The following is a 23,208-nucleotide window of genomic DNA, read 5'->3' as shown; positions in this document are numbered from 1 at the left end:
TTCATATTAACATACTAATTTTGTTCTTTATAAGCTGTTACTAGTTATGATGTAGTTTATGTGCACATATATATATTTAGGGGGAATTAATAGACAAAAACCTCAACTAACATATAGCAATACAGTTTGTTATATTAAGTTTATTTACCTCAATTCAGTTTTCAGTATTTTTGAAGTTGGTATTTGTTTTCTTGTTTTATACTACAAGTTTCTGATTTTTGCATAACTCGATGTCAGCAGTTATGCACATTTAACACAGAGGAATCTGTGTAAAATTGCTGCTGAAATTATCTGTGGGAAGGAATAATGAAAGATAATTAATTAATAAACAAACAAACCCAAAGGTATGACAGGGGCCTTGAGAAGTATATTCTTATTATTCTACAGTAAGATCAGCTAGGGACAAGAAACTGAAAACAGATACTTGTCTAGCCTTATTTTAAAAGTCTTCAGTGAGGATTCCATGACCTCCTTAAGTATCTTGTTCCAATATTTTATATCATTACTATAACACACGTTTAAATCTTTTTCCTTGTGGTTTAAGGCTCCTACTTGTTGTCCCAGAGCAGGGAAAGCTCTTTGATAAACATGGAACATATATGTTTGTTCATTCTCTTTCAAATAATCAAAAGGGCAAACATACTGTTTAAATATTCAGAACATAGATTATACTCAGCTAATGGGTTAGTAAGTACTTCCCCAAAGATGTGATGATACTATTAGAAAAAGAACAATTGGCATTTATTATAAAAGTCCTCCCCCACAAAAAGCTACAAAGCTACATAAGATATAATCCTAAATTTAGTGATGTGAAAAATGCCCCTGGGACTGAATTTTACTGTAAATTTGTCTCCTATAAGATTAATAAAAAGAAAGACAATCTATACCATGCTTTTTTGATAAAATCTTAGTCTTCCTCTCGAGGTGTTTAATTTGGGCTTTTTTTTCCCTATAAGTATTTTCTTTCCTTCTGTTTAATTCTTTATAGTGAGTTTAGAATTAAAAAATAAAGACATTTATTTAAAAATCACTCCTGCATGCCTTTTCTTTCAATTTTCATTCTGAAAGTCTTTTTAATATCTAATTTATTATGAGATACCAATATTTTTAGTGTTTTGAACTCTGAACATAAAATATGACTATAAAGATATGCCAGTGTGAGATTATTTCTGAATACGATTACCTTTAAAGTGAATTTTAAGTCCAAGAAATTACCATATTAATTAAAATAGTAAAATACACCTTCACAAGACTTTATTGTGGTACATAGAAGAAAATAATAGAAGTGATAAACCTAAGTAATAAAACAGGATTAAACTGTAGTTCATAATGCCAAGGATTTTTTATTCTCTTTATTGTACACCTAAAATGCAGTCTGGTTTCTGCATCTATTTATTTTGAATTACAAATTATTTTGGCCAGATATTTAATGCCTAAATTGCATGGTAAGTTGCTCAGGACTCTTTTAGGTCATAATTTAAAGACCTGCAAAACCCAAGTAACTTGTATAGCCCAGCTACTATGAAGCAGTTAAGAGTATTTTCCAACTGGATTTCATGATTTGATTTTTTTGTGCTACTTTAGACAGTGGGTTATCTGATGAGGAAAAGTTAGCTGTTATAATGTTCACCAGCACCTGAAATATTGTGTTTGTATCTGCAGTGATGTGAGATAAACAAGGCAAGATTTGTAACAGAAATATTTTTTAAATTTGCTTAGAAAACCAAGGTGACTTTTCAGGAACATACTGGTTACATCTATAATTCTAATAGTCCTGAGTACTAAACAGCCATTTTGGAGTGCTGCTTTGAGTTTTGCAATGTATATACTACTTATACCATCTGAGAGGCATTCTTTCTTTTTCTCTCTTTTTCATTTCACCCTGATTCATGGCCCTGAAGAAGAGGCTGTGTGCCTCAATGTGTCTGCTTTTACCAATGTTATTTTTTCTTCGAATAAGAGGTGCCTACAAATCTTGCCTTGTCAATGCCAAAGAAGATAAGTTATTTTAATAATTAAAAATTAATTTATTTGGAACATTAGAGGTGTTTGCAAGATACTCACAAGCCATAAAAATGCAAGTAGAATTTAGGAAAGTTAAAAAGGAAAGAATCACTGCTGTCTGCAAAAGAAGTAGTGTTTGTAATTTTTTCCAAAATGAAAACTGCTTCAGAGGTAACAAACCCTATAGTTGTGCCTGGTTTTTCCCTTCATTCTCTTTCACTGCAGTGATCTCCACCTTGCCATGCCCCTTCCCATATGCTGCTGGTCCTGGAAGATGGATGAGCAGAGCCGTGGCTCCTGGCAAGCTGTGCCTACTTACCTCATGGCTGTGCCATGCCCAGTCCTTGTCCTGCCAGTCGTTCCTCACTGAGGTCTCTTTTCTCTGCTGGCAAACTGAGTGAACCTTGCAGGAAATATCTGCCTCTGAGATCTGTCTTTTTAATTTAGAAGAAATCATCCTGTATTTTTAAGGGGGAGTTGAAAACTGGCAGTCACTGCAAGGTGATGCAGTTCTTTGATTCTCCATGCTAACAAGACCATACTTTATGCTCAATCTACTCTGTGGCCACGCCTTGCACTGGCAGCAGACAGACTTGACACTCTGATGTGCTTGATCATGCCCGTGCTGATTTATTGGCTTTTTCTGTGGTCCCCATTCACTGCTCCCTGGCATTGCTCACTGGCTTGTGCTTGTCCTGGGAGGCTGCCAGGCATGTGCCTGGCTTCCCTCTGCACGCGCCTTCCAGGGCTCCCTGCAAGGGCTTGGCCGGAATCGCCGCTTCTTCCCGCTTTTCTCCCTGCACAGCCACCGTCTGGCTCAGCACAGGCAGATCCCCATGTCCTTGTCCTTTTCATGCTGAGGGATTGGTGTTTCAGGAGATACTGAGTTGTTCTCACTGTTTTTAAATGACAGGCATTGTTGTTCTTCAGACCGCAGTGATTTCTGTATATGCACATTCTCCAGAGGTTCCTGAGTTTGTCAGAGGTCAAATAGGAAACTTAAAGAGTTTTAACTACACTTGGATATAATCAAGATGCAAAGTCTATAAATCATTTTCACAGTTTCTTGTGCCAGTCTTATCTATTATATCTTGTTTTCTGATTAACAAGGTTAAGGAGTATCTCCACAAAATAGTCAATGCTGGAATAGCCAATGCTGGAATGATCCTGCTTTTGCAGTCCATTTTCACAACAGTTACAGATTAATAGTCTGGTTAATTGTCATTATGTTAACTTGTTAATGTTACAGCATTAACAGCTCAGTAGATTTATTGTTGTGTAATGTTAATAGCTTGCAAAAGCATCAAGAGAGCATCAAACAGCACTAATTGCTAGGAACCCCTTCGTCTAAAGTCAAATTAGTCAAACTTGGGTTTATACTACAAATTTGGTTTTGAGAGCATTCACAGCTTTAAATCCCAGTGTTCATAGACTAGAGAAGGTTATTTCTCAGCATCTTTTTAAATTTTCACTCATGGAAATGAAAACGTTTGTCTATGAGAAATATTATTGTGCTGGAAGCTGTAAATATTTTCTAAATAACCTCTAGCATTTTTCCTATAGAAAAATAATAATTTTCTTTTTTTGATAAATTTTTTCAAGCATACATACAATGAACATCAGACTTGGCAAAACAGTGTTCAAAGTATTATCTCCAAAATGTCCAGAGCAGTGTTTAGGGTTTTTTTGCTTAAATATGTACACACATGCACTCAATGTAGTGATCTGCAAACCCTTCTTTGTTTGTCGTGTCTTTTATTTCTCAGATTGAAGTATGAGATTCCGATGGTAACAGAAAAAAGCTGCTACATCACTATGGCCATTTAGATCTGTAAAGAGTATGGAAACAATAAATTAAAATCTTTCACCAATTAAGAAAATTGTTTCAGTATTTTTCTTTTTGTTTAACGTATTTTCAGGTATCTGCACTTTAATCAAATAGAAACGTTGGAACCTGAATCCTTTACTCATCTTCCAAAACTTGAAAGGCTGTAAGTTTGTTTTTCTTGGGGTAAGATTCAGAAGACAGCTTGCTTCCTTGTTTGAATTAAATAAAGCCTTTGAAACTAGAAAATAATGTTTTTATCATTGCCTTAGATTCTTTTTAATCCAATTTTTTTAACTGTAACTACTGCGTGCTCTTTCCAAGAACATTTTGGTGAGGTTGACCTTAGAGGCATGCAGAAGTGAGCATTTCCTGTGGTTTATTTTTCTTTTGCAAAGCTATTTCCCAAAGATCTGTGATCAATGTTTGGCCTAAAATAAATGTTATGAATGAAGAACTAGACAATTTATTTAAGACCTTTTTTGGTTTTTTCAATTTCTAATTTGAATGCTTATGAACTCCATTCCTTGAAGTCACTTGTGGCTTCTTTTCCCCCATGTGGGCATACCCAAGTGTATGGAGGCCACTTAAAAAATAGCAGACAATGAGTTGCTGAACAGATTCATTTTTTTTTTTTTCTTAAATTTTCTTAGATTACTTTCTCTTGAAAACCTTCCAGACGTATGTAAATGAAATTAATGCATCACAAAATCTGAATTATTACAAGCACATTTCTGTGTTTTTAACAGGTTTTTGCATAACAACAGAATAGCTCATTTGATTCCTGGAACATTTAGTCACTTAGAATCTATGAAGAGACTGTAAGTAAATTGAATTATTATTGAACTAATGAAATCTTAAAGAACCCAATTAGTCTTTATCTTCTCTTGCATCTCAATTAGACTTTATCATCCTTGCAAATGTCTTTTATGGTGTAATTGTTTTAAATATTAAGGTTTTTTTTTTTCATAACTGTGTTCCAGTTGTTTATGTGCATAGATTGAGAACAGTGTTTTTTATCTGTTTTCTTTAGTTACTGACTAAAGTTTATTTCCTATATTGGGATTATTTGTAATCATGGTTTTATAGACTAAATAACATATATATATATATATATATATATATATAGTTCTTTGGGCAGTAAAAATAATACACATTCTTCTAATAAAAACTACTGGAATGCCTATAAGCAAGTAGCCATCACCTGCATTGCACGCTAGCTGTTTTCTGTATTCACAGATAAAGGCATTGCTCCATTTACAGAGCCATGTTGATCCTGGTGGATGGCTGAGGCTTCCTAACAGAGCTGTGGCTGCTCCTTGTTTTGTGCAGGCGTTTGGACTCCAACGCCCTCCACTGCGACTGCGAGATCCTGTGGCTGGCGGAGCTGCTGAAGACGTACGCGGAGTCTGGGAACGCCCAGGCAGCTGCTACCTGTGAGTACCCACGGAGGATCCAGGGGAGATCAGTGGCCACCATAACACCAGAAGAACTGAACTGTGGTGAGTTTGCCACTTCCTGATGGCTGATTAATGAGTTGCATGTACCTAAACTGTATTTTTTGGGGGAGCTGGAATTTATTGTTCTGTTTATCAGCACTGACCACCTCTGGTTAATATTGGTTATTTCTAGAAATATCTCTGTGTTCCTTTTCTACTTTTGTGTGCTTCTGGCAGAATTGATTACTTTTATCCTTCAGCCTGTCTTTAATGAAACAAATATAACCATGTTTGACATTTTGCCTTGAAGAACTAAAGGTGATTATCCTGAAGGAGTATCTCTTTCATAAATCAGTTCTGATCATAACAGGATTACCAACTAGCATCTCTGGTGTTGCATTAATATTATTTGATGTCATTTATCCCCTTCTATATGAGGGAAAGGAAAGAAAGAAGCTTTACTGAATTGCTCCTGATGACACAGATCTTGCCTTTAAAATTTTTGTTGATGTAGGAAATGGGGTTGGGCCACTGAATTTTTTTTTTTTTTAGTCAGCTACAATTAATAGGAATACCCCACACAGTCACTGAAATCCTCTGCCACTGAGGATTAATGGAAAAGCACCTTTGTAATCCTTCTGTTTGTCTGTATGCCTTCACCCTAGGGGTGCAAAATCTTGGCCCAATGGGCACCCTGGGACTTCGTCTAGCACCTTTTGTGTTCTGAAATCAAAATGCAGATTTCTCATCAAGCTATGGACATTTGCCTGTCTACCCACATAATGAAGCCAAGATATAAAATAAGTAAATTATCCTTTTGGTTATGTGTTGGACATAATTCTGGTCATGAGAACTATGATCATAAGGTTATTGAAAAAGATGGTACAAAGGGAGTTTGGTGCAAGAATAATGCATTGTGCCAGCTCTTTGCACATCTAAGGAGCCTGAACATGGAAACTGCAGGAAGCAAGCTGTACAAATGATTCTGTGAGGCAGGTTAGGCACTGATACTTATCTAGAGGAAGTTATTTTAAATGGCACTTGCTGTTTTAGTTTTGCCTTCATAGGCAATTTGAGTCTCTGTTCAAATAAATAAAACAGCTGCTTTAGAACATGATACAAATTTGCACAATCTATTTCCAGTCTGCTGAAAGGTCCTGAGGAACAATGAAGGAGGTCAGAAATTCCACAGTTACTTTTTACACAGAGAAAAGTGCATTTAATCCTGATTAAGCATATACATATTTTAAGTAATAACATTTGTGAAAAGTGTATTTTACAAGATGTTTGGAAATATTTATATTTACCAGTTTTTAGTAGTTTTAAAACAAGTAAGAGTTCTTTGTATGTTTTATTGTTGATATAGAGAGGCCAAGAATTACATCAGAGCCTCAGGATGTGGATGTTACCTCAGGGAATACAGTGTACTTCACTTGCAGGGCTGAAGGCAATCCTAAACCAGAAATTATCTGGCTTCGAAACAAGTAAGTTTAAAAGAGGAAGAGAGAAACTTGATGTGGGTACATTTGCCTCTGTGTGTGTACATTTCTCAGTGCATGTCCATGTGCTGTATATGGTAATATATGAAGTAATTACAGCAAAAAAACATGTTATAATTAAAATAAGCATATGAAGTAATGATGGCTCATATATTTTTTATTAGTAATTCTAAATATTTACTAGAAAGTATTACTACTTTAGTACTATTTGTAAGATATTCAGCTGTATTATATCTGCAAAGCTGCTCACACCTGTAAATACTAAATAATTTTTATATAAGTACCAGGCAATCCACTGTGGACATGTTGCAAGTAGAGTCTGTGGATTACTTAGTATTTGCATACGTTTTGGGGCAGAGCAAAAGATACTTTTTTTAAGGACTGCAACTGGATACAATTAAAGTTTCAGACTACTCTTTCTGGAGTCCTAGCTACTCAGAAGTAGCTTCCCTCCAAGATGTAGTTCTGTCCCAGGAGAGGAGAGAGACATCTGTTTCCAGCCTCCTCAAACTGGTACATGCAGAGCAAGCAAGTCTTCTTATCATAAAATTATAGTGTAATTCAGGTTGGAGGAGGTCTCCATGGTTGGAGGAGATCTCCAGTGCAGCCTTCTGTTTAAAACAGGGTTATACCAGGTTGCTTTATCCAGATGGGTCTTAAAAGCCTGTAAGGGTGAAGATAGCACAAGTTGTCTGGGCAACCTGCTGCATCTCTTTCCCTCACCACTTAGAAGATGAGGGAAGGTTCTGTAAAGAATGATTGTCTTTCAACAGCCCAAGGGACAGCCTGCTGCAGAGTGGCTGCTCAGGCTGTGCCCAGAGCCTGGCTCCCTCCAGCTGCACTGGGCACAGGACTTCTGAACCAGCCTTGTGCCAGCACATCACCCCTTTAAACTGGTGTGAACTTACATTACCATCAGCAAATCAGACTTTGGCTTAATAATGCTCTTATATAAATGGAGAACCTGGCCTGGAACATAAATCCCCTTACAGTTTATACAATGCATTTTAGTTGGTTAGTTGCTGATGAAATGGAATGGTTTAGAGTCCTGCTTCTATATCTTTCTGCTGATGTCAGTGAGAAGCCCTCATACAGCATTTATGGAGTATGTCAAGAACAGAGCCTTGAACTTGAATGGTATAATTATTTCTTTAAAATTTTCTCTGGCTCGTGTGTTTATAATATACAAAGAAAATGTATTCAGAATACACATATGAATTTTACAAAGAAACTTGAGCTTGGGGTGAGGGATTATTGACGCTGGCTCATTTCCTGGCTGCATGAATGAGACCAAAGCTCTTTGCAAGGTAGTTGAATATGGCAAGATTTCAGTCCAAAGCCATGAACCTGTTAAGCAGAATGTTGAATAGATCAGTAGACTGGGTTTTGTACATAAGAGGTGTGATCTCATCCCTCTGTGCTTTTTTCATCGTGTAGTGAGGAGTGGACTGAGAAACAGTTCCTTTAATAAAACCCCTTAAGACTTCTTAGATTATACCACAGGAACTTATCCATTACCTCACCCGAAGACCTGAGCTTAATTTATATTTTAAACCAGTAAAAATTATAATCAGGTTCATTGTACTCCTTGAACAATCCAGGCAGAGGTTGGCACAAAGATGGTTTTATAGCAACTAACCTCTCTCCTACTAGAAAGTATCTTGAATTTTGAACTTGCATGAAACAGTTTTAATTGTTTTGCTGACTAGAACAGCCTTTTAAAGGCCAGTTATATGTAATTGTTCACTGCTTTTTCCCTGTAAGCTTTTCCTCATAAAATTATTTTAACTTTTCATTTTGAAGATGAATTACTTGCATAAATGAAATAGTTTCATGATTTGTTTTTCCTCTTCTTCTCTTTAGGAGAAAATTTAAAGTTCTGTTATTTTTAACAAAGTAAAACTTTTTTTCCACCACAAGTTATTTTGGGTAATTTATCTCCTGGGTTTTATTATTTATCAGTTTTCTACACTTGTGATTTAAGGGTTTAACTCTAGCAGATCATTTTCTTCTCAGTAATGAGCTCAGTATGAAAGAAGATTCCCGTCTGAACTTGCTAGACGATGGCACGTTGATGATTCAGAATACTCAAGAAACAGACCAAGGCATTTACCAATGCATGGCAAAAAATGTGGCTGGAGAAGTGAAAACTCAGGAAGTTACTCTTAGATACTTTGAATCACCAGGTAAGGGACATTAAGTCTGAATTTTGCATTCAGATAGAGAGTTGTTTTGATAATAAGATTACTGAGAAATAAAATGCTTTGGAGCTTGATGTGTAGATTTGTTAGGCTTGGGCATCTTCAAGAAGTAGATCATGAAGCTATAATATCCCCAGAAGAAAAATGCAATTCAGCTGATTAATTAATATGTTTATTGTAGTATGCAATTTGATAATAGTCTTGTAGGCTGTAGAAGGGTTAGGAAAAGAGAGTTTACATTCCAGCATTGCTCAATGCAGTAACGTTCTCTCTGGATGCCGAAAACCACAAGCTGCTGAACAGGCCACTCATGGAAGCTTCGGCACACCCTGTGCAGCCAACCTTGCTCAAGAACCTTTTAGCTTTGTCTAGCCAAAGCCTCATGTTTGCAAGGACTAAATTCCTGTCCAGGACTGTAATATTTTTAAAACACAGACATTGCTGTGAGAACATTTTGTTTTGACACACAGCATCAGGTAAACTTGAAATGTCACTGCAAATTACCCACGTACTTGAGAAAAGTTATTTAAAATGTAGCTTAATCAGTTTTGGCACTTAAAGCAATTTTTAGCCTGTTTGTGTTTTGGGTTCCAATGTCCACGCCTCTGAAGAGACCTTTATAAAGATCAACACAGAAGACCATAATGTTCAGAAATTGTTTTAATGGGAGTTGAGAAAAAAGAATCAGCACAATTTTGAGCTTTTGTTTTAATCCATTGATGTCTGCAGTTAGATTAGACTTAAAGAAAGGCAGAGTTTGCTCCAAGATTAGAGGTATGTTGGAACACAGCTATTAACCCCCCCACCCCCCTTCCGCCCCTGTGTCCCCAGTTATAGACTATATTTTTCTAAATTAGAGTTGTGTGAGCTAAAAGCTTCATTTTGGCATTGCTGTTTTCTCACAGCCCGGCCAAGTTTTGTGATTCACCCACAAAACACTGAAGTGCTGGTTGGAGAGAGTGTTACCTTGGAGTGCAGTGCAACTGGGCACCCTCAGCCACGAATTACCTGGACCAAAGGCGACAGAACCCCTCTGCCAAATGACCCTCGTGTCACAATAACCCCGTCAGGAGGACTTTATATACAAAATGTAAAGCAGGAGGACAGTGGCGAGTACACCTGTTTTGCAACTAACAGCATAGATAACATCCATGCAACTGCATACATCATAGTCCAAGGTAAACAGTGTTAAACTAGGAGAGACATATTACTTGAAATTGTGTGGATTTGTCTTTTCTTCTGAGTTGACAGAGCCAAACTAAAAACATGAGTTTTTACTTCTAATTGCACTATTGTAATCCATAGGGAAGTTGCTATACCTTTCACACAGAGTAAGATATCCTATACTATTTTCTTGAAAATTACATTTCATTGGGTATTATCAGAAGTTTAGTGTTTTCAAATGTTAACTTCTTACATTTTGTTTGCATGGAGGAACAAAAAAGCAGTGTCAAATTTTTGAATGATTAAATATTTTCTGTAACAGACAGCAATGCTAGAGATTAGAATTGGTGCTTGGAGAACTCAGAATGGAGGTTTGAATACAGGTCTGTGCCACTTATGTAGATACTTCAGTGGATGTGGAAATGTTTTCTGCTGAGTTTGATAGAAACTATCATTCTGCCAGCTGAGGCATTAGCACAGCTTTTCTGCAAAGCAAAAGTCAAAGTACTCTAACTTGTGATTGCAATACTTTTGATATTCTATGTCAATAGTGTGATTATAAAATATTTGAGATCAGCTATCAAAATTCTCCTGTATATATACATAACATTTTTTGCAAAGACTTTCGTGCTGGAACTTTTATTTCCAAAATACTTTAGGTAACCTTTAAATTTGTTTGCTTCTGTTCTCATGATAAAATCTTTAGTTGGCAAGCAGTTAAGATTGCAAATGCCTTCTTAATGAGTTCTAAAGCTATACAAAACAACTCGTCTGTGTGGTTTGTTCATTTATTATTTACCAGTGGATAATTGTATTTTGAGAGCTGAACAAATACTGCTCACACTGGTAGTGTGCAGTGTTACTACAGAATCTGGCCCATGTTCTACTCATTGCTTTCATGAAAGAAAACAAGCAGCTCAAGAAGGTTTTGATTACATTACATTTTCTTCAGAATTTACCTGGGAAATTTTGAGAGAAAGAGAATATAATATTTTTAATCAAGGGAAGATTCTACATCCATCTGATTCTACAAGTCTTACTGTACCTCATATTTTGGATCTGTGGCAGTAGATCCCACATGCTGTCACTGGCATCAGGGCCAGGTTTTGAGAGAAATGTTCCTTTTGCATGAGTGGCTGCCCTAACTCGCTTCTCTCTAGGGGTCACAATATAAAATAATTCCATTAGCATCTCTCTTCCCACCAATATGAGCTATTTCATCTTACACAGGAAATAGAATGTAATTTAGTCATGCATTTTTCATTTTTTTTAATGGCTTTATTTCCTCTTCTGTAGCTCTACCTCAGTTTACTGTCACTCCGCAAGACAAAACAGTGATTGAGGGACAAACCATTGACTTCCCTTGTGAAGCACAAGGTTATCCCCAGCCTGTTATTGCCTGGACTAAAGGAGGTAAGTGTGTTCCATTCTTACTTTCAAACTACTAGGATAGTTTAGCAGTCATATTGGAATCACTTCTTTATTGAAAAGAACTGCATGTATTTATTTAAATGCTTCAGTCTCTGAAGGAAACGGAGTTCATCTCTTTCTCCTTTAGCTGGGAAAGGCAAGGTGTCCCACAGGAGGTAGCTGCCCGAGAATTTTTCATTACTATGTAAAAAAGAGTCACTAAAATATGTGTGTCCATAATAGATTCCTAATAATAAATGTTTAAGAAACATGAAGCAAATTACATGTAGCAGTATGTATCACTGCTCTTGTACTGCAGAAGAAATGGAGATGGCTGTCAGTAACTGGAGGTCTGAAATTAGGTGGGATGTGCTCTCTTCAGAAGCCAGAACAGTCCAGCCTGTAACTGGCATCAGTGTACCAGCATCTGTGTCACTTAATGCACATTGACAGAAACAATGGTGTGCACTGTACTGACTGTTTTATTAAGTTATGGCTCTAAAGGCATTAAGCCAAATCCAGCAGGAGGAAATACTGTAGTGGATGTTTTATCAGTAGGCAAATTTACGGCTGATTCAAGTGAAAAAACTCTAGCAGGCTAAATAACTCTTAGGAAATTCTAAATTATGGTACATAAAGCAGATTCGTAACAAACTGTTCATCATTTTGATGCTGATAATGTCCTTGTTTCTTCCTCTACTTAGACTATTCCAATCAAATGAAATGTCCAAAAAGTGAGGATGGGATACATGATGTGTGCTCATTTTTCTTATATTCTATTTTTTTCAGGGCCATATGTATTTTTCTTTGGATTATCTAGGGCTAGGTAAATGAGATAAACTGTGTCTTACACACATGGCAATAATAGGACATGAATAGTGATGCATGTTGGTGTTTTTATGCCTTCTCATTTGGATGCTTCAGCATGCTCCTTAAATGAAAATACTTATTTTTACCACAAACAGAGAAGTGATCATACATAAAATGGTGCATACATAAAATTTGTTTGCTTTTCATGTCTATCTTCTTAGAAGTAAAGGTTTCAAAATTTTTTTCTTGTTTGTTTTGGGTTTTTTTTAAAGAAACTTTATTATTTTCCAGTGTTTTATCAAATTTAAAACCTTCTGGGTTTCTTTTTTTTCTGACACAAAGGGACTTAGTTGCTACAAAGAGCAAATGATGTTGTGTATTTCAGGAGGCCAGTTGTCTGTTGACAGAAGACACTTGGTTCTATCCTCTGGAACGCTGAGGATTTCCAGGGTGGCTCTGCATGACCAGGGACAGTATGAATGCCAAGCTGTCAACATTATTGGATCTCAGCGAACCGTTGTGTACCTGACTGTTCAGCCTAGAGGTACAGCCCATGTACAGCTGCTGGGAAGAAAAAAAAAGAAAAAAAAAAAGAAAAATTTAATCTCACACTAAAATACACAGTACCATGCGTGATTGTTTCTGAGTATATCTCCTTTTAGATCCCAGGTGGTTTCCAATAAATAACATGTCTGGATATTTACCAGTATTTGTACAGGGTATCATTCCTTTAAAGCAGTCTGTCTTCTGGGAAAGAGATTTATCTGATTTACCTTTTATTTTTGGTAAGAAGTAGAGGTTTGCTTTGAGGATGACAGTATTCCTATGCTTTGGAAAATATATTTTTTTGTGAAAAGTCTAGTTTCCAATAAGGCTTTATGGTGTTAGTTAAATGGTGTTATTAACATAGTGTTTCATGTCCAGAAACAGAACACTTTAGTTTACAGAAGCAATTTCACAAAAAAAAATATTATTCCTTATACTGAAAATAAACTGACACAAAAGAAAGTCCTAAAACACAAAGAACCCCAAACTCCACTTTTATGCTTTTTTTTTCAATGAATTTTTAAGCAAGGTTGCTTCTAGGATAAATTATAATCATACTGTCATTCATAATTTATTTAACTGAGTTCAAGGAGATAAAACGTGTAATTCAAAGCATTTCTTTTTACTGACCTAATTTAAAACTGCATAATAGTAAAATGAGCTTAGAAGTTTGTCAGAAAAAATTCTGTTGATTTTTCGTAGTTAAAAGTAGTATTAGCAGATGGATTTGTCAAAATTAGGATGATTTTTTTAACCTATATAAAATGTTGATTAAAATTGTATAAAAGAAGTATCGGTTTAAAAAAGCTTTATAGCTTTCCTCTGGACTTGAATAAAGTTTAATAAAACAATTTTTCTGCAACTCAGATTGCAAAATTCAGTTACCAAAAAACAGTAAATACAAGACTAAAAGCTGAATATGTAGCCTGAAATTGGAGCTCTCCACAGATTATTTGCAATGCTGTTTTCAATTGTGCAAGAGAATTTTTTTTCTTCTGGATTTCTAACAAAAGGACTGTTCTTCTGAGGAATGTCTAGTCATTGGTCACTGTGGTTAAATCAGTGTTAATGAATACAGATTAATGGCCCAGGTCTGCTTGCTGGCATGACTCAGCTCACCTCTGCAGAGCCAGACTCTCTTACCTCCCAGTGCTGGACCTGCCTCTGGATGCCTTATTTGAACTGGTTTCTGGTCCTTTACAGCCATTTGTGTACAGTTTACCAGTAGGGCCAGATTTGGTTGGTAGTATAAATGATTGCAGTGGAGCCAAATACATCTCTGTAAAAGCACAGCCCTCCACACTCTCCCACTCCCCCCTAAATATCGGTATCATGACATCAGTAACATTGCAATATATGTTACAGCAGAAATAGAATTCTTAATGTGTTCATAATCTTGTATGTGCTTCTCATGATGATATCTGAGTGCCAGGTATCAATTTGGATTTGAAGAAAGTTAGAGTTTAAAAACGCATTAATTTTATTCACAGTGGATTTAGGTAAGTGTGCTGTCTTTAGAATTGAAGTTGATTTTTTGATGTTTTAAGGGCTGAGGCTCATAGGTGTCTTGGAGGTAGGTGCTCTGTCAAGACTCAGTGCCTCAGCCTGTCAAGCTGAGAGACTCAGTTGAATGAGTTGTGGAAGGTTTTGCTTTTGTCATATAAGAAATTGCATTTGTTGCTACTTTAAAAAATTAAAACAAAAGAAAGGGTGACAGAAGTTAATGCAATATTCATTCTGATGACTTTGTATGGATTTAGCTATAAACAAATATTTTTCAGAGCTCTAAATTCATGGAACTTAAGTGGTTTTGATGACTAGTGGCCTATTATGCTAGAGGTTAAGTCATCCTGTAGCAGACATCATATAGAAGGTCGTAGAATTGGTAAGGTTGGAAAAGACCTTTCATCAAGTGTAACTGTCAATGTAGCACTACCACTATGTTCACCATTAAACCACATCCTTAAGTGGTGGCCATATCCACACATTTTTTGAGCACTTCCAGGGGTGGTGACTCTACAACTTCCCTGGACAGTCTGTTCCAGTGCTTGACAACCCTTCCTACGCAATATTTTTCCCCCTATATCTCATCTAAATCTCCTTTGGTGCAACTTTAGGGCATTTCCTCTTTTCCTGTCACTTGTAACCAGCCCTTCTCTGGACATGCTCCAGCACCACAGTGGCTTTTATGTAGTGATGAGCCCAGAACTGGATGCAGGACTTGAGGTGTGGTGTCGCCAGTGCTGAGTACAGGGGGACAATCACTGTCCTGGTCCTGTTGGCCACACTATTGCTGATCCAGGCCAAGATGCCATCAGCCTTCTCGGCCACCTGGGCACACACTGGCTCATGTTCAGCTGCTGTCAACCAGCACCCCCAGGTCCTTTTCCACAGGGCAGCTTTCCAGCCACTCTGTCCCCATCCTGCAGCACTGCGGGGAATTGTTGTGATCCAAGGATAGCACTTGGCACTTGGCCTTGTTGTACCTCATAAAATTGGCCTCAGCCCATCTATTCAGCCTGTCCAGCTCCCTCTGTAGAGTCTTTCTACTATCCAGCATAACAACACTCCCACCCAACTTGGTGTTGTCTATGACCTTGCTTGGGTGCACTTGTTCCTCTCATCCTGGTTGTCACTGAAAATATTAAACAGCCAGTTTTTATCCAGCAAAGAATATACTTCCACACTATTGGAAGCTAGTTTCTTCAAAGAGAAAGAAATTTAATCCCTAAAACAAAGTTATAAGCAACTAAAATGCAGATAGAATCATGTTATAGGTTAAGAAAGGTTCAGTAACTATTTTTTTATTGTCTTTTGCAAGTTGTATTTCATAACTTATCAGTGTATCATTTGGCTTTTTTAGTGACTCCTGTATTTGCCAGTGTTCCCAGTGACATGACAGTGGAGGTTGGCACAAATGTGCAGATCCCATGCAGTGCTCAAGGAGAGCCAGAGCCAGTCATTACATGGAATAAGGTACTACATATTCAGTTATTACAGAAAGGCAGTGGCCTTTCCATCTCTTTGCAATTAATTATTGAAAGTGTATATTGTCAAATTATTGCTTCCTATGGTGTCTGAAAACATTACCCGAAGTCCAGTCAGTAAGTATTTCATACAGAGCATGTATATAGATACTAAACCTGAATTTTATATAGATAAATATACATATGTAGTTATGCAAATTATTATGCAGACCAGCTAAAATTCATAATGTTTGCCTTAAAAGGTCTGTATTTAGTGACAGTTCTATGTGAATATCCTACTAATATTCACACTTTCAGTGATATTGTAGATATAAATCAATAAAGAAATGCGGTATTGGAGCCTTTTGCTACTGCTAGGTTGAGACCACCCAGGACAGGCTTTGGTAACTTTCTGGTAACCTCTCTTGCTGGCTTTGATTTCCATTGATGTAATAATTGCTATATCAAACTATAGAGTATTAGCAGAGTTACCAGTGAATTAATGAGTTGCTAATATTGATATTCAATTTTTCTGATTATATTCTTCTCTTGAATTAGTGAGTATTAGAAATTTATTTTAATGAACCTTAAATAGCTTCTAAATGTCTAGCACATGAAGAATTGGTATACGTAATGGTCTTGAGATCTATTTCAGTTGGTTAATTTTGAGAAAAATAAAATATGTATGTTCTCAACTGGTGCTATCTTATTTTTGGGTCATAGATTTTATGTGGTGAAAGCCTATTAATTACTCATTATTACAAATATTTTGATTTGTAATAATGAGTAATTTTAGAAGTAAAGAAATACACTGTACAATTTAGAAGTGCATGTGATTTTTCTATATAAACTTATCTAAATCTATCTGACTATGAACTAGGCATACAGGACAGAAATGTAAAATAAAAAAATAAAAGCAGAAAATAAAAAGATGACAAAAGGTCATGTATGAAAGCAAGTGTGCTTTGAATAAGTGAACTTTGGGCTTTCCTGCAGGATGGAGTGCAGGTAACTGAGAGTGGAAAGTTTCATGTTAGTCCGGAGGGATTTCTCACCATTCGCGATGTTGGCACAGCCGATGAAGGTCGCTATGAATGCGTTGCCCGCAACACCATAGGCTACTCCTCTGTTAGCATGGTGCTTAGTGTAAATGGTAAGATACATGGCTGAGTATGACTTAGATTATTAGTTTTGTCGTAATTGTCTAACATGTGAGATGAAAAGAAGTTGTCAAAATACTAAATTAGTTATTTATTAATATTTCTGTTTTTCTCCCATGATTCTTTCTTTTTTTTCCCTGTATTTTAGTAAGATGTTAATGTCATAATAAAAATATCTCTAGGTCTTAAACTTCAAAACCAACTAGGCTTTGGGCTCAAGTTAACCTTTCAACTTTCTTCCTGAGATACTATTTTGAGCTTTTAGAAATTGCTAGTCAAATACCCAGCCTAATTTTTAGAAATAACTTGACAAAAATCTTCTAAGATCTTCAAAGGGACACTTACAGCATTTTATTGAAAATTAGGCTGCAACTATTGCAAAACAGTTCAGGAAAGTCACGCAGACCTTAAGAAGCTAAAAGAGAAAACAGAAAGAAAAGGAGAATATTTGATCTTGCTCTAATGATTTGAAAGTAATAATGGCAAATAATAGTTATCAAATATTACTATGTAATAAATGGCAATAAAGCAGCAAAAGAGGCTAAGGAAATAACTTCGCTGCATTTGACCATAGTGCTTTTTTTAACTTACCAACTAAAACTGCTGATTATTCAGTTTAATTTTGATGGAAAATTAAAGAAAACAGTATGATTTCTGTCTCTCAGCGGGGAATATAAGACAATATTTTTGTATCTTCAAAAAATTAGTATAGAACAGTGATTTCTTTGGTATTTTGAAGATTGTTGTGAAGATATCTTCAAGATATTGGACATTGTTTCCCAGTGTTATTTGAGCTATTCTGTATTTTGTTTACTAAACTGAGAAAAATTTATCAGTGATTTTTCTAATGTATTATTTGCCATGGTATCAATCACATGGTATCAATAAAGTTATCATGTTACCCATCTTAGGTTGCTTCTAGTAGACTTTTAATCTATACTTTCCTTTATGAAAAGTATTTCTTTAATCTGTAAAGATTATTTGGAAAAGAAAAATTGTAGGACTAGGAATCATTCAGTAATAAGTTTCCATCTGCATGTATGGAGTCAGCAAAGGAAAGAAAGTCTATGAAAATCAATTAATCTGGCTACTCTGGAGATGCATAGCAAAAAACCATTTTTGTTTAGGAAACATTAGCTAGTTTTCAAGTCACTAAGAATGCTGAAAAATGAAACCACGAGTTGAAATAAAACACCAGTGGAAATGAGTTTCATTCACTTAGAACAGGTATAAATTGACCATTCTCATTTGTTGAAATCAGCAAACTAAAAAACTACTTATTTGCTGATTTGCAGTAAATAATTGTAACACAGGTAATTTCTTCTAAACTGTAGAATAAATAGACCTAAAATTAGTCAAACTATACTTAATTAATCTGCATTCCATCTGAAACTAAATGAAATTTCTCCTTTAAACTAGTAGGATATGAAATGCTGTTTCAGTATGGCTGCTTTAAAAGCTCAGGCTGTCAGAAGGAGGACAAGTGGACAGATTATGAATATAAGTTAATTGCTGTGTAGATAGCATTTATAATGGCATAGCCAGAAATGCCTAAAAACTTGCATGTCATCATTTCTTTTAAACAGGACAAAGTTTTATGAGTGTTTCTAAACCAAAACAGTTTCCTAAGATTGAGACTGAATAAAGGCAAGTGTATAGAAGCTGGGAACAGGTTTTGCTGGCTGTATTGGATAATATTTTAAAGATGCTTTTCTTTAGCCATTTTCTTCTGTCCTTTCCCACTGTTTTGTAAAAATCATTATCCCTCCCTTCCCAAATTAAAAAAAAAAGTATCGTGGGAGACTCTAACAAGGAGCTTTAACTTCTAACATTTATCAGTCTGAAAAAAAGAACTGCTAGCAATAAATAATCTAAACAAAAATCAAGTACAGAATAGATAACATCTGACTAAGGTTTATAATTCAGCCCATGTATACCATTAATCAGAAAGAGAGCTCTGCAAGTAAACACCAGGTTTACATCTAATGTAGACAGCACTGAGGAAGGTAACCAGACACTGGATTTCTACAGACCACAGTTTTATACTCTTCAGATCATTCAAGGCACACAAACACTCTGAAACAACTAAAATTGAAAATTTAAACCTGTAAATGACATTTCTTCCTAAAAGAAGTAGCTTATCTGATAATGTTTCTGTATGGTTGCTGATGAAAATGAAGCTGTCAAGCCAGGACAATTGGTAATTAGGACAAATCAGAGACTATTGCCCTCAGGCAGTGTGGAAAGGATCAGCTGATTTTGGATGCTGGGAATATACTGCCAAAAGCCTGAGACTGGCCTTAGGGCACAGAAAGTGGCTTTATCTGCAGCTATAGAGTTCCAGGGACTGTTTTATTTGATGGTATAGATGGTTACATTTGATTAAATGGGTCTAGACTATGAAACTTATGTAGACACAATTTAAGCTGCCACTTAGGACGGAATAATTATAAGTTCCCTAGGAAAAAAAAAAGTAATGAAAAGCTTGTAAACAACAGTTTTTATGTCAGATGATTTTGTACATCTGCTGATTTTATTCCAGTATATTTGCTTTGGACCTTTTCCCTCCTTTACCCTTCTTCCTGTGTGACTTCTCCAATCTAAACATGCTCTGGAAATTGTTAGTTGTTGCCCCTGGATCTGGTAGTTCTTAGTTTAGACTGAAAGAAAGGTTATTAGTCCTACACAGTTTGTACAAACATCCAGCTGCAAGTAAGCACTGTATAAAAAGGCCTATACATTACTGAGTTTCCAGTGTTGTGTACAGTTGTTAAATAGCGTTTAAGCATGTGAGTTTTAACCTAGTATTAAAAAGATAATTTTAAAGTGGGAAACAAAGTAGTGATTTAAATTTTAAAAAAAACAACTTACTGCCCTTTAAAATTATTCTGTGTTGCTTATTATACTAAGATCAAGAGAAGAACAATGTTAGTTTATGTTCATTCAATTATGTAAATTATGCTCATTATGTACCACTTGCAGCACATTCCTGTAAGCCCTTAAAGTTTTTACATAGAATTAAGTACTAATTCAGAACTGGCTGAAATCAAAGGGGAAATCTGCATTGATTTCAGTGGGTATAAGTCAGGCTCTTGATACCAACACCTGAAACCTGATAATACACTGGAAAAAACTCCTAATGATAATAATTTTTTGATTTGATCATCTGCATTTGAAATTTTAGGTCTAATTAAAGGACAGCTAAACACCATAGGCATTTATCTTCACTTTATCTTTGAGTTATAAGCTAGATGACTTTTAAGCTTAGGTTAACTTCTTTTTTAAATTAATTTTGTTCTACTTTAATATGCCTCGATAGAATTCCAAAATGGTTAAGAATTTTATATTTGGCTGAGCTAACATTTAAAAAACATTAAAAAAGAACAAGGGTTTACTTTGTAGAACTGAAATGATGTCGTGTCTAGACTCTGTTTTATGGAAGTATCTTTTTGTGTGTGGCCATTTTTGCAATAACATGTGAGTTCCTTTTTCTCTAGTTCCTAATGTCAGCCGAAATGGAGATCCTTTTGTACAAACGTCAATTGTGGAAGCAATTGCAACTGTTGACAGAGCAATAAATTCAACACGTACACATCTGTTTGACAGGTATCTCTCTTTTTTTTTTTTTTTTTTTTTTTTTTTTTTTTTTTTTTTTTTTAATTGAGAAGTCAGAATTAATTTTGTATATACTAGAAATAATGGGAGATTTATTAAACAAGAAACCATTTTATTACTTAAAAGACGTCATTAGTGTCTGGTTGGTTCTGAGAATACCAACAGTTTAACATGTAAGGATTCCTATTATTTATACACTCCTGCTGAGATCTCTGTTCATCACAGCAGTTCTTCTGCTGAGATAATGTGTATTAAAATGCTACTAAGTATTTAATTACTACTAAATACTTAAATTTTTATTATTTTATTGAATTTTTTTCTTCTTGGTTTGCCTTCCATTTTGAGATGAGTAACCAAGGTATGTACTAACCACATTGCTGAACATTTACATGTTTTATGTAGTGTTGTTGTTTTGTAACTCCTGTGTACATTTACTGTTTTTTTTTTTCAAATTATCTATCAGTCGTCCTCGTTCTCCAAATGATTTGCTAGCCTTATTTCGATACCCAAGGGACCCATACACTGTTGAGCAAGCAAGAGCTGGGGAAATATTTGAAAGGACCTTACAGCTTATTCAAGAACATGTGCAAGATGGTCTAATGGTTGACCTGAATGGAACAAGTCAGTATATTTTCCTTATTTTTCTGTTTTGACGTGTATTTGCCTTTTTAAGTCATTATACTTCAGGAGACATTATTTTTCTGAGGTTTGGTCCCAGCTGCAGAATTATTACATTGAAATCAGTGAAGTATTTGACTTTGCAAAACTTTACCAAATTCTGTCCTTGGTGGTTTGCACATTGTGCACTATATAACTCTGAGCTCTCCAAATAGAGTGGGTTTTTATTCACATTGACATATTAGGGGAAAAAGTTCAGATTCTGATTCTTCTACTGGTCAAACTTAGTATAATGGAAATGCATAACATATCCTGTTTGTTAATTCTCTGTATGTTAATTTATTAGGACCATTGTCTCAAAGCAGAACAGACTTCTTTTCTGTTGTGTGTTTAAAATAAGCAGTGCTTTTATCCTGTTTCTTTAAGAAAAATGATTCAATATCAGTGTGCCTTGGCAAGGAGAAACAATGACATAACAAGAAGGATTTGTATACCTTACAAAACCGAGGTTTCTGCATGTACCAAAATAGTATTCAAAGAATCATTTACTACTTTATAAATGAGTGTCAAACTAAGCTAATTGCTTTGTTTAACACTGACCTGATATAATGACAAATACAGTTCTTGTTGTTTTTTATAATTAGCAAAAAAAAGTGTGAGATCTAATTTCTGCCTTTTAGGTACTGTATTGCAGTCAAACTCATGAAGTCCAGCTGGAGTACATACAGCTAATGTGTGTAGATATATATGTGGATAGGCTTGAAACACAAGATTGAAGAATTTGGAAATAATTACAGAATTTTAGGAGAGCTTTTGAGACTTGAGACATAGCCAAAAACTACACCGACAATCCAGAGGAAATACCTTTAATCATTATATTCTTTTTGATGCTTATAATTGAGTATTTATGGTAACTTCTGAAAACTTTAACACTGACCATGAATTAGCAAGTATTTATAGGACCAAAGACAACAAGCTTTGTGGTGTACTGTCACATTTGCTAGTGAAATAATTTGCTTGTTACTCACTTAAGTTACTTACTTATTAGAGCTGAGTAGATAATTTGTGATGGATTTTTTACCACAAAAACTTACTCAAAATTCTTTGGAGGCTGATGTTTTATAAGAGCCACACCGCTTGGTTTGGTTCTTTGATTAGATGCAAATGCAACAATATTGAATATATATGCTATAAATATATAGTATTAGCAATATATGAAATGTGATATATGAGAACTGGTTGACTAGGATTCATGATAGTGGAACACCTAAGGTTTATCAAAAACTGGCATTAAAACCTATGGATATTAGCTAATAAACACAAAATCAGGCAACTGTGATACTGGAAATTCTGTTTGCAACTAGATATTGCTTTTCAGGCCTACAGAATCCAAAGAAACCTGGCTTTTGGGGAAATTTAAGAGTAAAATAAATCTGTTTTCATTTAAATAATCCAATCCTCTGATTTTTAATAGTAATTTTTGTCCTTATTTCCTTTTATTTCAAAATGCAGAGCCAAATGGAAGGTGTTATTTAGCACTTTTGCATTGGGAACAGTTGAGAAATGTGACAGTTTCCCAGTCAGATACTTTTTTTTTTGTTGCAAAACCTTTGAATCCCAAGGAAAGACTATGAAGCCAAATTATCCTCCGCAGTGCCAGAGTCTATAACAAGGGGAATGGCCGCTAATGGGAGTTCAGATCAGATGTTATGAAACAGTTTCTCACCAGAAGACCAATGTGGCACTGGAACAACTAATCCAGAAAGGTGGAGGAGTCTCGGACTTTGCAGGTTTTCAAGCTTGCTAGTCCAGGTGTACAGCTATCTAGTGCTGGAAACAGCCTTACTTCAAGCAGGAGCTTGGTCTGAAGGTCCCTTATAATCAATATTTCTGTGACTCTATGAAACATCTTCCTTGCTTTGAAAAAAAAAGAAAATATGTGAATTGAGCT

The 23,208-nt window shown here is 35.5% G+C and overlaps 1 protein-coding gene across 3 annotated transcripts in view; it reads left to right on the top strand.

Annotated features, from left to right (window-relative positions):
* Positions 1 to 23,208, top strand: part of PXDN (peroxidasin) — a gene marked incomplete at its 5' end in the record, with an annotated part of 83,219 nt that overhangs the window by 38,413 nt on the left and 21,598 nt on the right. For 2 of the 3 annotated variants that reach the window (XM_083856918.1, XM_083856919.1), the window contains 12 exons: positions 3,924 to 3,995; positions 4,579 to 4,650; positions 5,162 to 5,331; positions 6,635 to 6,752; positions 8,784 to 8,953; positions 9,874 to 10,146; positions 11,429 to 11,545; positions 12,738 to 12,896; positions 15,762 to 15,874; positions 16,861 to 17,017; positions 20,522 to 20,630; positions 21,103 to 21,260. In XM_083856918.1, the coding sequence (XP_083713044.1) occupies positions 3,924 to 3,995; positions 4,579 to 4,650; positions 5,162 to 5,331; positions 6,635 to 6,752; positions 8,784 to 8,953; positions 9,874 to 10,146; positions 11,429 to 11,545; positions 12,738 to 12,896; positions 15,762 to 15,874; positions 16,861 to 17,017; positions 20,522 to 20,630; positions 21,103 to 21,260 (1,688 nt within the window). Of the gene's footprint in view, positions 1 to 3,923; positions 3,996 to 4,578; positions 4,651 to 5,161; positions 5,332 to 6,634; positions 6,753 to 8,767; positions 8,954 to 9,873; positions 10,147 to 11,428; positions 11,546 to 12,737; positions 12,897 to 15,761; positions 15,875 to 16,860; positions 17,018 to 20,521; positions 20,631 to 21,102; positions 21,261 to 23,208 lie in introns of those variants that run through there. The other variant, XM_083856920.1, reaches the window with a different exon arrangement.

This window comes from Zosterops lateralis (assembly GCF_965231275.1).
Source record: "Zosterops lateralis genome assembly, chromosome: 3".
NCBI lineage: Eukaryota > Metazoa > Chordata > Aves > Passeriformes > Zosteropidae > Zosterops > Zosterops lateralis.
Note: the sequence above shows the minus strand (reverse complement) of the source record. Positions and strands in the feature narration are given on the sequence as shown.